Raw genomic sequence first — 13,511 nt, 5'->3', positions numbered from 1 at the left:
ATGTCAGATCAAATACAGTGCCACTCAAAGATTTGGATGTAATGTCCCATTCATTTGAGTGAAAAAGTGTGTCCAAACTTGGTACTGTGTACTGTAAACCAGTTTTGTAAGTATGTGTATGTGCATATTTGTGTGCCTGCTATGCTGTGTATCTCTCATATGGCTCTGCCTGTCCCTCGCGAGTCCTCAACATCTCAGCTCTGATTGGTTGCGAAGGGACAGAGATACCGGGCCTTAATTGCAGCTCAGACTGCCATTGGTCATTATATCCGTCACTGTGATGGCCTTGGAATTGTCTGGGTAAATGAGGGTTGGAAAAACACACAAGAGGAGATGCATACATAAAGACACTCACCGGTTTTTTGGTTGGGGTTCTGTCTTGGATAATTGGTTGGAAAAGCATCCAGCGGGATTGCCGTGCCGTCCCTGTGGCCCTGGCTGCCATGGTAAATAACGAGGCTCATAAACATGAAAGGCAGGGGGATGATTATCCTGATTTGAGCTATGCACTCAGAGGAGATCAATTAAGGTTCAAGGACTTTAAGCATACAGTAAGAGTGATTTTCAATTAAACAGTCATTTAACACTTGAAATAACATACCAAAGGCAAAGACCCGCAGCATCAAAATGTACTGTAGCTTTTTTAAAATTTCTTCTTTTCTTTATTTCCGGTCACATAAAACTGATGAGCTGCAATACACAATGATAAATATGATTTTAAAACACTGAAAAAAGACGCACCAACAGTGCATGAGGAAATGATCTACAAACCATTTGTCAGCAAAAAATACATTAGATCAAGCCCATATGACTTCAAGTTTCTTCTGTGCTGTATTGTCCTTAAGCAGGCAGATGCAAAATCCCCACCAGCTCTAAAGGTTTCTGCTCTGTAAGCTGACTTTGCAGAAGTGAAGTGAAGATTTTCTCCATCGGGGATCAATAGAGCATTGCAAAAAATGGAAAATGCCCTGTACCGACTGCACTGCTGGACGTTCAGGTTTTCATCCAACACCTGTGGTGTGTCTGATATAAGATTAAGATCAAAGGGAGAAGATAATTATCCTAATGTTAATCTTAAAAGTCCAAGGAGATCAATTACATTTACATTTTACAATTTAGGGTTTTAGCAGGCGTTCTAACCCAGTGAGATTTAGCGGAAGTACAACAGCAGAATTAGCTTCACTTCTAATTTATCAGTACATAAAGCTGGTAAAAGGAAGTCCAAAGGGTAAAAACAAGTTTTACATATTCCTCCTCAAACATCACAATTATTTCCAAAGTCTGATAATGCACTCTGATGAAGAAAATAATGCATGTACAGACATCCCAACACTCCCGGAAGTTCCGGGAGTCTCCCGCATATTGATAACGGCTCCCTGACACACACAAATGAGATCCAATCTCCTGGAATCTGGAGCGAGTGAGTAAGAGTGCACACTAGAGAGTGACTGCGCGTGTATGTGTGTGCGCGCGACTATTAATGCAGCGTGTGTGTGAGAGCAAAGCGTCCTTACAGGTCTGTGTTGCCGCTTATTAGAGCAATCGCGCCAATCGGGTGAAATACTATGGTGACATGTTTTGTATGTCGGGCTGCTGTCCTGTACAGAGAAATAAAGCCAACATACTACCTGTTGCAGTTGATTTAGTTGTTAGTTTTGCATCTACTACTCTCCTCCTACACTTTCTCTGTCTCCTCCTCCTACCAGCCTGCCACCCCAAAGGCAGAGCTGTAATGAAGAGCCTACAGGAGCTCATTAAGATCTAGTAGTATTTACCCTCTCCCTCCCTAAAGAAATCATTAAAATTATTTGATGCTGCATGGTGCGTATGAGACTTTGCATTTCAGTCATCTCTGTCATTTTCAAAGTGAGTTTAGCTGTACAATATTCCTCTTTTTTTTTTTAAAACACAAATGTCCCTACATTATAAAATGCTGAGTCATGATCAAAGGTGTTACTCTGGCTGACTGACACAGGCCTTTCCTTGTAGTGCATTTTGACATGTCACTAATTAATAAGCAAAAACAAAGGAAGCTTTTCATCTTGTAGAAGCACACAGAATGCTCTGGTCACTTATCAATTTCACTTGTTAAGTCAGGTGGAATAGTAGCTCAGTGGCAACTGAGTTGGTTCCCTTAGTCAGGGGACCCAGTTTCAATCACCTCATGCTAAATGTGAATACCAGCTCTTGTGATGCTGCTCTGGAAGACACCCTGCACTGTGCCCTCACTGTGGAGGGAGCCAGTGTTAAAGATTATGTTCCTGGCAATAACTACAGATATGTGAAGCTATACAAGTTTCTGTCAAATACTTAATTAAACAGTTCTGACTCTATAAACACAGTATATATTACATTAATATGTAATCATACATAAGCATCAAAGAAGCTGGATATATCAGAACAAAGCTGACCTACTTAGTATCAAGCATGCTGACTGGTGGCTTATTCCTACATTAATGTAAAGTAATAATTGGCTTCAGTGCCAGGCTGGTACTTTAAATGCTAACTAAAGGAAATAATGTCAGTGAATCACCAATATTAGACTGGACCAGGAGGCCATCACTGTTCACTCAATTTATAAAAAAGCAGAATAAAAATCCTAGTTGTAGTGCTATCAGGATCAGAAGTATACAGCACAGTAGTGTGTGTGCTTTGGTGTAACTAATAGTGCCTGTGTGTGGTTCTTATGTAAGCTTTCTCTGAAGTTGATACTGTCTGTCATACCAACACTAAGCCTCACACGTCAAAAGACACACTAACTTACTCTAACCATTTGCACATACTGAAGAAACACACTTAGATGCACATACATAAATAACTCCTATGTGCCTACTTTTGCTGTCTCTTCAAATTAACTTTCCTTTGAATTCCTCTTTGTTCTCCTCTGTCTTCCTGCCTAATCATAAAGGTTGTCAGCATTTTATTTAAGAATGAATGAATATAACTGTGTTAAGATAAATGAACTGTTTTCTCCTGTCTCTCTTAGGCTTCATCTACACGTGTGGTGGTACAATGAAAGGAAGAAATGGCAGTATAGAATCGCCAGGCTTTCCCTACGGCTACCCGAATGGGGCAAACTGCACGTGGGTCATTGTTGGGGAGGAAGGAAGTAGAATCCAGCTCATGTTCTTGTCGTTTGCCATAGAAGAAGAATACGACTTCCTGTCCTTGTATGATGGACATCCCCATCCTGCTAACTTCAGGACCAGGTAGGACCAGTGACTTATTAAAAATTATGACCACCTTTTCAAAGTAAAAAAGTGCTTATATCTGCACGGCACCATCGAAATCATGGTATTTTGACAACAAAACAATTATAAGGTGGAAGGTCTCTGCTTCTGTTGTAAGTCATGGAAATGAGCTGTAAAGAAAGACAATTTTAGACTGTATTTAACACACTATTTATGTTCAACATCCTCTAATATCCATGAAAAAGTTGCATGGCACAAAAACCTGTCATGGCATATAGCCCATTGTTTATTATTAGGTTACCACTGATGTGTAGCCATTTTTAGTTGAATCTATGAAATTACCTTCCTCTGTATTTTTGCCAATTAATGATGAGTTTCAGTAAGCCAATATGTCTACATGATCAAACATTGGGGATCACAAATTTAGAAAAAGACTGAAAACAAATTGAACCTGAGGAATGTACTGAGGCAAGATCAGAAATGAATAATTCTCATCTTTTTAGTTATGTCATCATACATTTCAAGTGCATGATGTTTAATAAAAACTTAAATGCTTGCTGTCACATAGACAAGACAAACATAGACAAGATATTATCGTGCTGGGCTAGATTCTCTCAAGCAATACTATTGCAGCGGAACAAATGACCTTGAATAGCAACAGGGTGCTGTCCCGCTGTAGTACACAAATCACTAAGGCTAAGTCAGTGCCACACTGCTTTCCCTTTAGTTATTGAACTATTTTATTGAGCTGCTCTTGGAAGACACACAATACCCAGAAAGAATGGCATTTCAGTAAAGCTATTAAACTCTCCTTGCCGTATGATTTTATCAGGCAATCAATAGTGCCTAATAGCACCTGTCTGTCACTATTCACATTCAACAAATTATCTTAATCCTACAATGAAATTATTATAAAAGTATTCTATTAGAGGGTAAATCTGGTATTTTCCTGGCCCTGGAATTATGGGACTTTCCCACAATTTTGGGTCTAAGTAAGTAATGGGGACAAAAAGTTTTGGCGTTGGTCCAGTATGGAGTGAGATCTTTTCAGCTGACAGCCACTAAACGGGCTGCAACTGAAACTGTGGAAGTATGTCCACTAAAAGTGCAGTGACATCTGTCTGTGTTCCTGCCTGTGGTGTTATAAACTGTCTGTTTTATATTTCAATAGGCCTTGTAGTGACTTAGACTTAGACTATCTATTTTATGTTTGAGTAGGTCTTGTAGTGTTTTATGTGTATGTTATTCCTGTGTAATCCACCTAGCCTGTCACTGTCTATCAGTGGTGGTGTTGTACCGTTTGTTTTTCAATGCACATAGAGCGCCTTGTGCTGTCCTCATTGCTCAAACATTTGAATGTGACTTGTAACCTGTTTTCTATTTTTGTTCTTCAGAACAAGTTAGTCTCACAAAGTGGCTTAACTGTATGTTTTCTTAGAGGTAGGTTGCTTGGCTGAATAAGTGACAATTTGCTTTTATGTATAGGAAAGAATATGGCAGCTATTTTACAGTTGTGAATTTTAAAATGACTTCATCAGAAGGGCCAACGAGAATGCTTCCCCCTCTGTGCTGAGAGTGTAGCTCCTCCCCTGCTCATACATGTAAACAACCTAGCGTGCACAGATGAATGTGTTGGTGGTTAAGTTAGCCAGCAAGCTGCCTCAGGCATCTAGTTCCTGTTAATACTTGTATCATCAAATACCTGTAATAACAATCTGAGACTGTCAGTGGAAAAAAACAAGCAATATTAGTGGATGCACTTTCACAGGAGCAATTCCCCAAAGGATTACATTGCAGCCCATTTTGCAGATGCCGCTGAAATGATCTCGTTCAATACTAAACCCACTCCAAAAATGTTTTGTCTCCATTAGTCCCTTAGAAACTAGGGTCTAGGTTGAAAAATACTGGAATTACCCTTTAACTGTGAAATGTGAGAGTTGTCTTTTGAAATGTTTGATTTCCATATGGTTAAACACTGATGAAGGTGAGGTAAGTGCTAAAGTTTTTTGGAAGGTATGTCTTAAGATGTGTTGCACAAGATGGTGCACACAGAAGTAACACTACAGTTTCTGAGCTGAAGGAGTTTTGAAATATCCTACTTTGAGTATATTCTTCGTCCAAAAAGAACATTTCCAGCAAAATGTCTTGGATGAAAACATCATTTTTGCATCCAGCCACAGGGACACAATCACACACATGACAGTTGATTGTTTTTCTTCACATGTCAGCGACTACTGTGAATTAGGCACTTGATATAATTTTGGATCATATGGATGTGGGCATCTGCCTGCAACTAAAAATACCATCCTGGAAGTGTGAACATCCAACCTGAAGCCAAAGGAAGCCCCCACACAAAAGGCTGAAACGGTGCCTTCTTTTCTTCAAAGGAAACATCGCTTACAGCAGCCATGGGTAGTTTGGTTAGGAATATACAAACTAGGGGAGAAAGCTGTGCATCTGGAACAGCTCCACCCAACAAATGAAAAGACAACCTAAAAAGATGCCAGCTCTGTGCCTCGAGAAATGTGAAGACGAGCATTTGTGCCACAAACACAACAAGTTCATTGGCAGGGCACATGAAAACACCCTGTAACTCAAATTCAACCTTGGTTCAAATACTACAAGAAATTATTTTAAATTGTAATATTGGTCTTCATAATCAATTTGATGTAGAGTTCACCCAATACTAGATTTTTCGGGCCTGTGCTGATACCAATAATATGGAATAAAAACAATTATGTTATCGATATATCGACCAATAATCTTATATTTATACATATAGTATACAACATATTTTTTGCAGTGATCCATACAATGTGGTTATCTACTTGGAGGCATGATATTTTATGTTACAGCTTAAGAATAAACTTTGTTTTATAAAATGACATCAGTGCACTGAAATGGTAAACTTTACTCCAAATGTAATAATTATAAATAAAAAAAGTAACCATATGTTAGAACTTGAATTTGAAAAAGGATCAAATATACATACAATTATGCCTAACTTTAACTAAGGAATATCGATGCATATTGGACAACATATACACCAATTTCAATATATCTGTGATAGGCCAATATTGGCCAATACAATCCGCTGAAAGATATATCAGTTGGAACTCTAGTTTGAAGTCATTTTTGATCATGAAAGCACATAAAATCAGTCTTGCATGCCTGAATTATAGCCTGACTATACACTCAAACTGTTACGTGGGGTTCAGGCTAAGGTCTGATTTCTTTAATTACATCAGACATGTGTTGCAACTATCACTGACATATTGCTCAGCAAGAAAATCTGGTTTGGTTCAATTGAGGAAAAGGGATTTGGGTTATACAGAGATGAAATGAGTCCTCTTAATACTTGATCGGTTGCTGAAAAGCAATTCTTTTGCTGTGGGGAATGAACCATTTTCCTTTGGTTCAACGGGCATAATTTCTAATCAGCCAGCTGCAATAATTAACCTTTCTCGGACAATCCGGTGGCTTTTAGTGTTCAAATTGCCATGCAAAGTTAATTAAACAAGGGAGTAAAATAATAGAGTGGAGTGACCATGAGATTTTACCCCTTTTTATGATTCCCAATTCTGCAGAGAGAAACAAAGCAAGAGAGAGACAGAACAAACACATATAGAAGGGGAGAGAATGTGAAAGATGTCCTCTATGCTCTTATTGGTTGATTAGGATTTCCTGCTTATCTGAGATAACAGGAAACGATGTGGCGTGTTAGTGTGTGTGTGCGCACACATGCATTGGTGCATAGGTTTGTGTGTGCCCACGTGTCTGTGTGTGAGGAAGATTTATGGTCTTCACAGTTACAATCACCCCACTAGTTAAGCCAAATTACCTCTGCTGTCTCATTCTCTTTCTCTCTTTTCTTCTTCACACACGCATATAAACACACGCACACAGTCACAGGGCAAAATGGTGATTAAAAGGTCAGAAGCATTAACAAGAAAATGGTAATTATGTGGAGAGTGATTATCATGGATCACGCACACACAGACACATTTGTGCCTGTGCACGCACACACAATACACAAACACCAGACACACACACTAGTCCGATCTCTCTTTTTTCTGTGTCATTAACATAACCAAAGTCTTGTATTTTCTCGAATTACAGCGTTTAATATCAGACACTCACATCTTCGAAACCTAAAGCAGCCTATTATATCCTTCAGTTTGGACACACACAACAGGCAATCAAAGGCCTTTTTTTTCTATTTTAAGTTTATGACATATTTCCTGCCAGTGATTTTTTTCAAGTTATGTGTAAGATGATATTGCTGGTTCTCAAATCAGGGTTGCATCTATTTATGAGTTTTCCCACTTTAATCAAGATTCAAACGTGTTTTCACCAATGCTTAGTTTTCATAAACAAGTAAAGGGCACCTCTCCTGATTGCTGCATGTTGTAGAGCCATGTTCCAACTTGGCCTGTTGACAGCACAGCGAGCAGGCACTTGTAGTGTGAAATGTTTGTCTGGCTGATAAATCATATTATTAACTGACTTTCATGTTAAACGTTCAAGGACTATGAAATGGCAATTCCTCTCAGCCCACCCTTGATTGTTTATTGACTCTAGTTGGAAGTTGGAGTAACTAACTGTGACAAAATTAATGTTTTGAACTTTGGGTGGGACTTCTCTCACCTGCCCACTGTCTATGTTGGTGCCACAATACAGATATGATGAATGGCGCAGGCCTTGTTCACACTCCCTGTGTCTTTAGAGTTTTAAGGCCAGAATGTGCTCTCATACACATGCACGCACACACACAGTAACATACAATATGAAAGCAAAGGACCCCACGTGGCTTACCTCCAACCAAGATGAAAATACCTGAAAGAAATATGACCTAATAAATATGCAATTCTACTAACAATTTCCACTCCACCTCTCTCGGGGAGAGTTTTCTTAATTTAATTGATAAAAATGTTTTAATTAAGTGGATTCAATTATTTAATGAAGCATAGTTCCTCATTAAAATACGTACACTTATCTAATTGACTGTGTTCTGTGTTGATCTCGTAATCACTATTGTATATGACTGGTCCAACCTACCTTCATTATGATACATTAAAAGGACAAACAAAGCAAGAGATTCTAGTAAAATATGACTATGTTGTGAGTAAAGCAATGATAGAGAACCCAAGACATGTTTACCTTATTTTAACACAGCCCAGTCTCCCCTGGTATAAGGACAAGATGTATGTTGACAATTTTAATATGACAATAATCTTTACTAAAGTCACCTAGGGCTGATTAACCAGACATGAACATGAAAATTGCTTTGCAAGCCCTCGAAATATCATAGTTATATCAGGCTTTAATTGCATTTTCTTGACATGAACTATATGAAGCCCAGTTATTCATAACATTGCCAAGTTTTCTGAAAAAAATGTCTGTACAGATCTCCAACTTCTCGATGTCCCCGCCAATTTATGCCAGTGTGAGGATGAAAACTGTTGGGTTTTATGGCTATCTGTACACCAGAATAATCCAATAAAGCATTAATAACCGTTATACCCATGTATACACTAACATACTCATTAACAGTGAAGAGGCAGAGAAACAAAAAGTGATGGGGAAGAAAAAGAGTGTCAGAGAGGCATAGTGTAGTTCAGAGGCAAAGACACAGTGTGTTTGTATGTAATCATTTTGAATTATACTGGAGCCTCCTGAGGTGTGCTTGATTTATCCTAAGAGACTCTTAAACAGACAGTGTGACATTTTGAAATGAAATCTGCTAATTGTCTTCATTGGTCATTTGTCATGTCATGTTGGCTCTTCAGCTTGCGGTAATCCTTTGGTTTGAATGTCTATTCATTTTTCATTGAATAGAAATACCAGGTCAGTACTTTTTCTTTCTGATAATACGGCAAGTATTAAACTACACTTAAGAATGTCAAGGTAATTTATTTTAACAGCATTAATAAATCCTTAAACAAACATAAAAATACAGTATGTAAAAAGCAGAGATAAGTTGCGTTTCATGGATTTCAGTGTCTAATAAAGTATAATAGTATAATGCGGTATAATGTGTTTATTCAAGTATTTATTCATGTATTTATTTTTTAAGAAGAAAAGTTGAATCACTGTCATCATCTGTTTCTAAACTTTCCCCTGTCGCCTCACTTGCTTTCGTCTTGTCACTGTGTGCAGCTGTAGTCAATGTTTTCCCATGTCACAAACTGGCATTTGAAATGTCATTCAATGATTTTTTGTCATAATAAATGTGAAAGCCTGGTAAGGTAGTGGCACATAAATTGTTGGAATAGAGGACCTGAGTGGGACAACAAGTAGACTTCAGAGAATTTAACTGCTGTCTGAGAATTAATAATGTGTGAGTGCCAGGAGAGCGTCGGAGAGTTTTGGGCATGGATGGATAGATGGATGAAATGCAAGTACTAAACGACGAGAGGCACTGTACATGTCTTTCTTTGCCAGACTATCAGGATTAAAATAGAGGATAACCAGATTGAGGATTTGATCCCAGTGGCTGGTTGGACCTACTGCATATTGCTGACAGTTGAAAAGATTTGACAAAAGCTCAAACACAAATGTGTCATTGCTGTCAACATGCAAAATGAAATCAAAAGGCAATCATATTTGGTAATTGCAAGATAAAGTGGGTCAGAGAATAGTGAAATAAAGTCATAATGGGGTTTTGGAGGATGATAAATAAATCCACAGGAAACAGGGTAATGTCTCAGAAGAATAATTGATAGCAATTCAAAGGCTTTGAATGCACCGCTTACTGAAATACTACATTCACACTCTTTTGTGAATAGCACCAACCTTCCCACCCAGACCTAAAATTCTGGTTATATTTAAAAATGTATAACCTGAGAGACATGCTGAGGAGGTATCTGCAGCAACCCACATTTCTGTTAAAAACAAAATCACGACAGCTTGAGGATATACAACCATTAGACAGACATTTTAAATTTACCATGCTACATTTCACACCATCCAGGGCACAACATCTTTTGATGTATGTAAGGTTTGGTGCAGTGAGAAACATTGGATTGAAGATTGTTATTAAACTTAAACAGAGGCATGAAAGCTGTGGTTACGTAAGTGTGACGCAAATTGATACTGAATTATGATGTTGCTATGTAGATATACAGGCCCAGATAATTGCCATAATTTCCACTGATATCATGACAAAGTATACATAGTCTCTTTTGATGTGTGTCCATTTCCTGAACACCTTTCTTTTCAAGTCAGGCGCACAAATCAGCCACTGAAGTTGTGTCAGGTCACTGTATGAATATTTAATCAATGCAATCTATCAATCTGTCCATTTCTTCTCGTGGCCTTATTCATTTTATGCAAAGATAACTGTCCTTAAACCATTGTCCACAGAAAATTAGGTTTGTGCGGATGCATGTAAGCAGTCTGATTGGATTTGACCTGGATAATCTCAGACTCTAATACATAGAATGTGGTTACAATGTCTAGCTCACATTCATACAGTATAATACAAAGGTGAAAGAGGTGGACTTAAAAATAATGTTAACTTGTTTGTTTTATCAGTGAGATTCAGCGGCAGGTTGTCAAAGGGTCGTAAAAAACAATTTATATTGAACAACACCTCTCAGTAATAGTCTACTATTGAATATTATAGTGTTCATATAGCATTCATCTCTGATGTTCGTGTGACTTATGCACCTGTTGTTGTTTGTTACCACTTTCCTTCAAACATTTATCTTGCACAATGGCATCTAACAACCTTGAGGACATACTTGATGTTGTTACATATTATTTATGGTGTATAGTTTTAAAAAATAACTTTTTAGATTTTTGCTAGTCTAGAAAAAGTGAAAGCATCACGATGCACTCAATACACAACGAATCCCCTCTACGGTTAAGCAGCTTGGGGAAGACGAACAGAGAGATGGACTAGAAGAGAGAGAGTGAAAATGTTGACATGTAGTCATTATTTACAACAGCTTAAAAATAATATTTGGATATAAATTGTTGGATTTTTTTAAATATATAAATGCTGATAAAACATTATTTAAAAATGATTACAAATCCATAAGTAAAAGCAACAATGCCCCACACAAAGGCCACTGTGAGTATTTAAGTATTAGGTCTTTATTATTGATGCCTAATGTGTAAAAGGCATTTTAATGTTGCAGCGGAGCTGATATTAACTGCTTAATACACTGCTGGGTAGTTCAATCGATAACAATGTAGGCTATCATTTTTTAATAACTGATCATATTTTTGTATTTAGACACTTATGACAGAAAAGTATCTGGAATGATAATTAATTAAATGTCATACAGCACAAATTAAATTACACCCTTACTTATACTTACGTATTGGATAAATCAATTATTGACATTATTATTATCCAGGAATAACTCGATTTTCCCTATTTCCCTGAAAGCACCTTAACATCTACTCATTAACATGATTCAGTGTGGAAAATCAGGTATAAAACACTGTTTCTCCAAAAATAAAAGGCTCTTGAGCAGTGGCGTGCACAGATAGACCCTAGGTGGTGCTATAGCACCTGCCCGTTGCCCTCTGGACCAAGCAAGTGCCCTTTTGAAAGTTTGTTGTTTTTTTGTTTTTTTTAACAGTGTACTGTATGTGGCCCATGTTGACATGATAATCTATAAATGCTCTACGATTAGAAGCGTGTGATAATAATAATTTTCAGTCAGCATTGCGTATACCCACTTCTAAATCCCCCCTGATGCGCACCATTCAGTAGTATCTGCGAGCCAAATTGCCCATTTTTTTCCTAAGATGGTGAAGCCATCACGGTACTCTGCCTCTAATTGGCTAGTACACGCTGTCAATCTAATCAGTAAACTGATGAGCCAATCGGAGGCAGAGAAGGGCGGGCCATGCCGACGTAAATATTGCTAACCGACAAATTTACTTTTACAAGTTTCCTTTAAATGATTTGCCTTTAGGTTATGCAATGAACCGGTAAGTTTAGGCAGATTGCTAGTTTGGGTAACTTCTGAAACATTGGACACAGAGAACAGTGCAACACAAATAATACAACATGTTGCCAGTGAGATGCAGAGCAAAATCGTCAGTAGCATTAGAGCATCACCCTTAAATTAGCTGTCCTAATTGATGAGGCATCTTCTTTAAGTCACTAAGCTGTCATGACAGTTTCTATTAAAGCATCAATTCAAGAAGAAAGCACTTTTGAGTTTATCTGATTGATTTTGATGTGTGGAAGAGAATGATATGTTTTTATTTAATTTAAGGTGAAATATGAACAAGGATGCATTGTCAAATTCAGATCTGATCAGTATTTTATTTAAATACATATTCAAAAAATAAGTGAAACACCATGTTTGCCTCATTTATATTGTACATTCATGCAGGCTGCCTGTGTGACCATTAATACCTACAAACTGCTCCTGATCAGGTCATGTTAGTTTTATAATAGTGGCACATCTGGCCCACACTATCTGTTGCTAATCAGCTGTTCAAAGAGACAGTTTACAAAAGAAACTACTGACTTGCCAAGTGAGAGAATAGGTGTCATTCCTTATTCCTAAACTAATAGTTTATTCAAAATGCATAGTTGTCTCTCACTAGTCTGTGGGCCAGTATTGGTTTAGTCATTTCATAATCCTTCCTCCCTGAGATAAAGCAGCAGAAATGATGTGACAATGAGCAAATGCAAAAAAATACTACTGACAGTTTTTTGGGTAAACTCAATAGAGTAGTCTTACATGTCACTGTTTCTAAAACAGGGCGTTTTTCTGGTCTGCGTTAAAAAGGGGCAAAATTGAGAGTATACCCACTTCTCCAGGGACCACTACACCACTGATTGTAGCTGCCTAAATTGCTAAAAACCTCTCATGTGTGTATGTTCCAGAGAAATAAGACAACAATGATCGACTGATCAGTGTTATAGTCCAATTGAAAGGTCAAGTAATTTTATTAACATATTGACATAAATAAATATGCAAATACATTCAACTGTAACCGTAATGTAACTGTAATGTTTTTTTGTTTAAAAAAAAAAAAATCTCACACTGCTATAATAAGGCAGCCGGCAGTTCCACCTACCGCACAAAGTGCCCTTATTTTTCACTGAGCACCTGCCCCCCAGAATGTCTGTGCACGCCACTGCTCTTGAGTAAAATAGACAATGGGCCAGATGCAAGAACCACTCGTACGCACAGATTCGTTCTTAAACCATGCGTACGAGTGATTTACGAGGATTTGCCGCATTCACCAATTTCCTCGTATTTTGGATTTTCTCTTAGGTACGAACAAAATTTACGAGTGATGCAGACCTGTCGTACCTCTCACGCACAACCAACCTGCAGTCCT

At 37.9% G+C, this 13,511-nt stretch overlaps 1 protein-coding gene across 1 annotated transcript in view; it reads left to right on the top strand.

Moving 5' to 3' along the window:
* The window catches only part of LOC133996982 (CUB and sushi domain-containing protein 3-like), a 374,952-nt gene that overhangs the window by 80,335 nt on the left and 281,106 nt on the right, over window positions 1-13,511 (top strand). The window contains exon 2 of the mRNA XM_062436511.1: window positions 2,987-3,209. Coding sequence (XP_062292495.1) covers window positions 2,987-3,209 — 223 coding nt within the window. The remainder of the gene's footprint in view (window positions 1-2,986; window positions 3,210-13,511) is intronic.

The sequence above is a fragment of the Scomber scombrus genome, chromosome 16, assembly GCF_963691925.1.
Source record: "Scomber scombrus chromosome 16, fScoSco1.1, whole genome shotgun sequence".
Taxonomy (NCBI): domain Eukaryota; kingdom Metazoa; phylum Chordata; class Actinopteri; order Scombriformes; family Scombridae; genus Scomber; species Scomber scombrus.
This window is presented reverse-complemented; position numbering and strand designations above follow the sequence as displayed.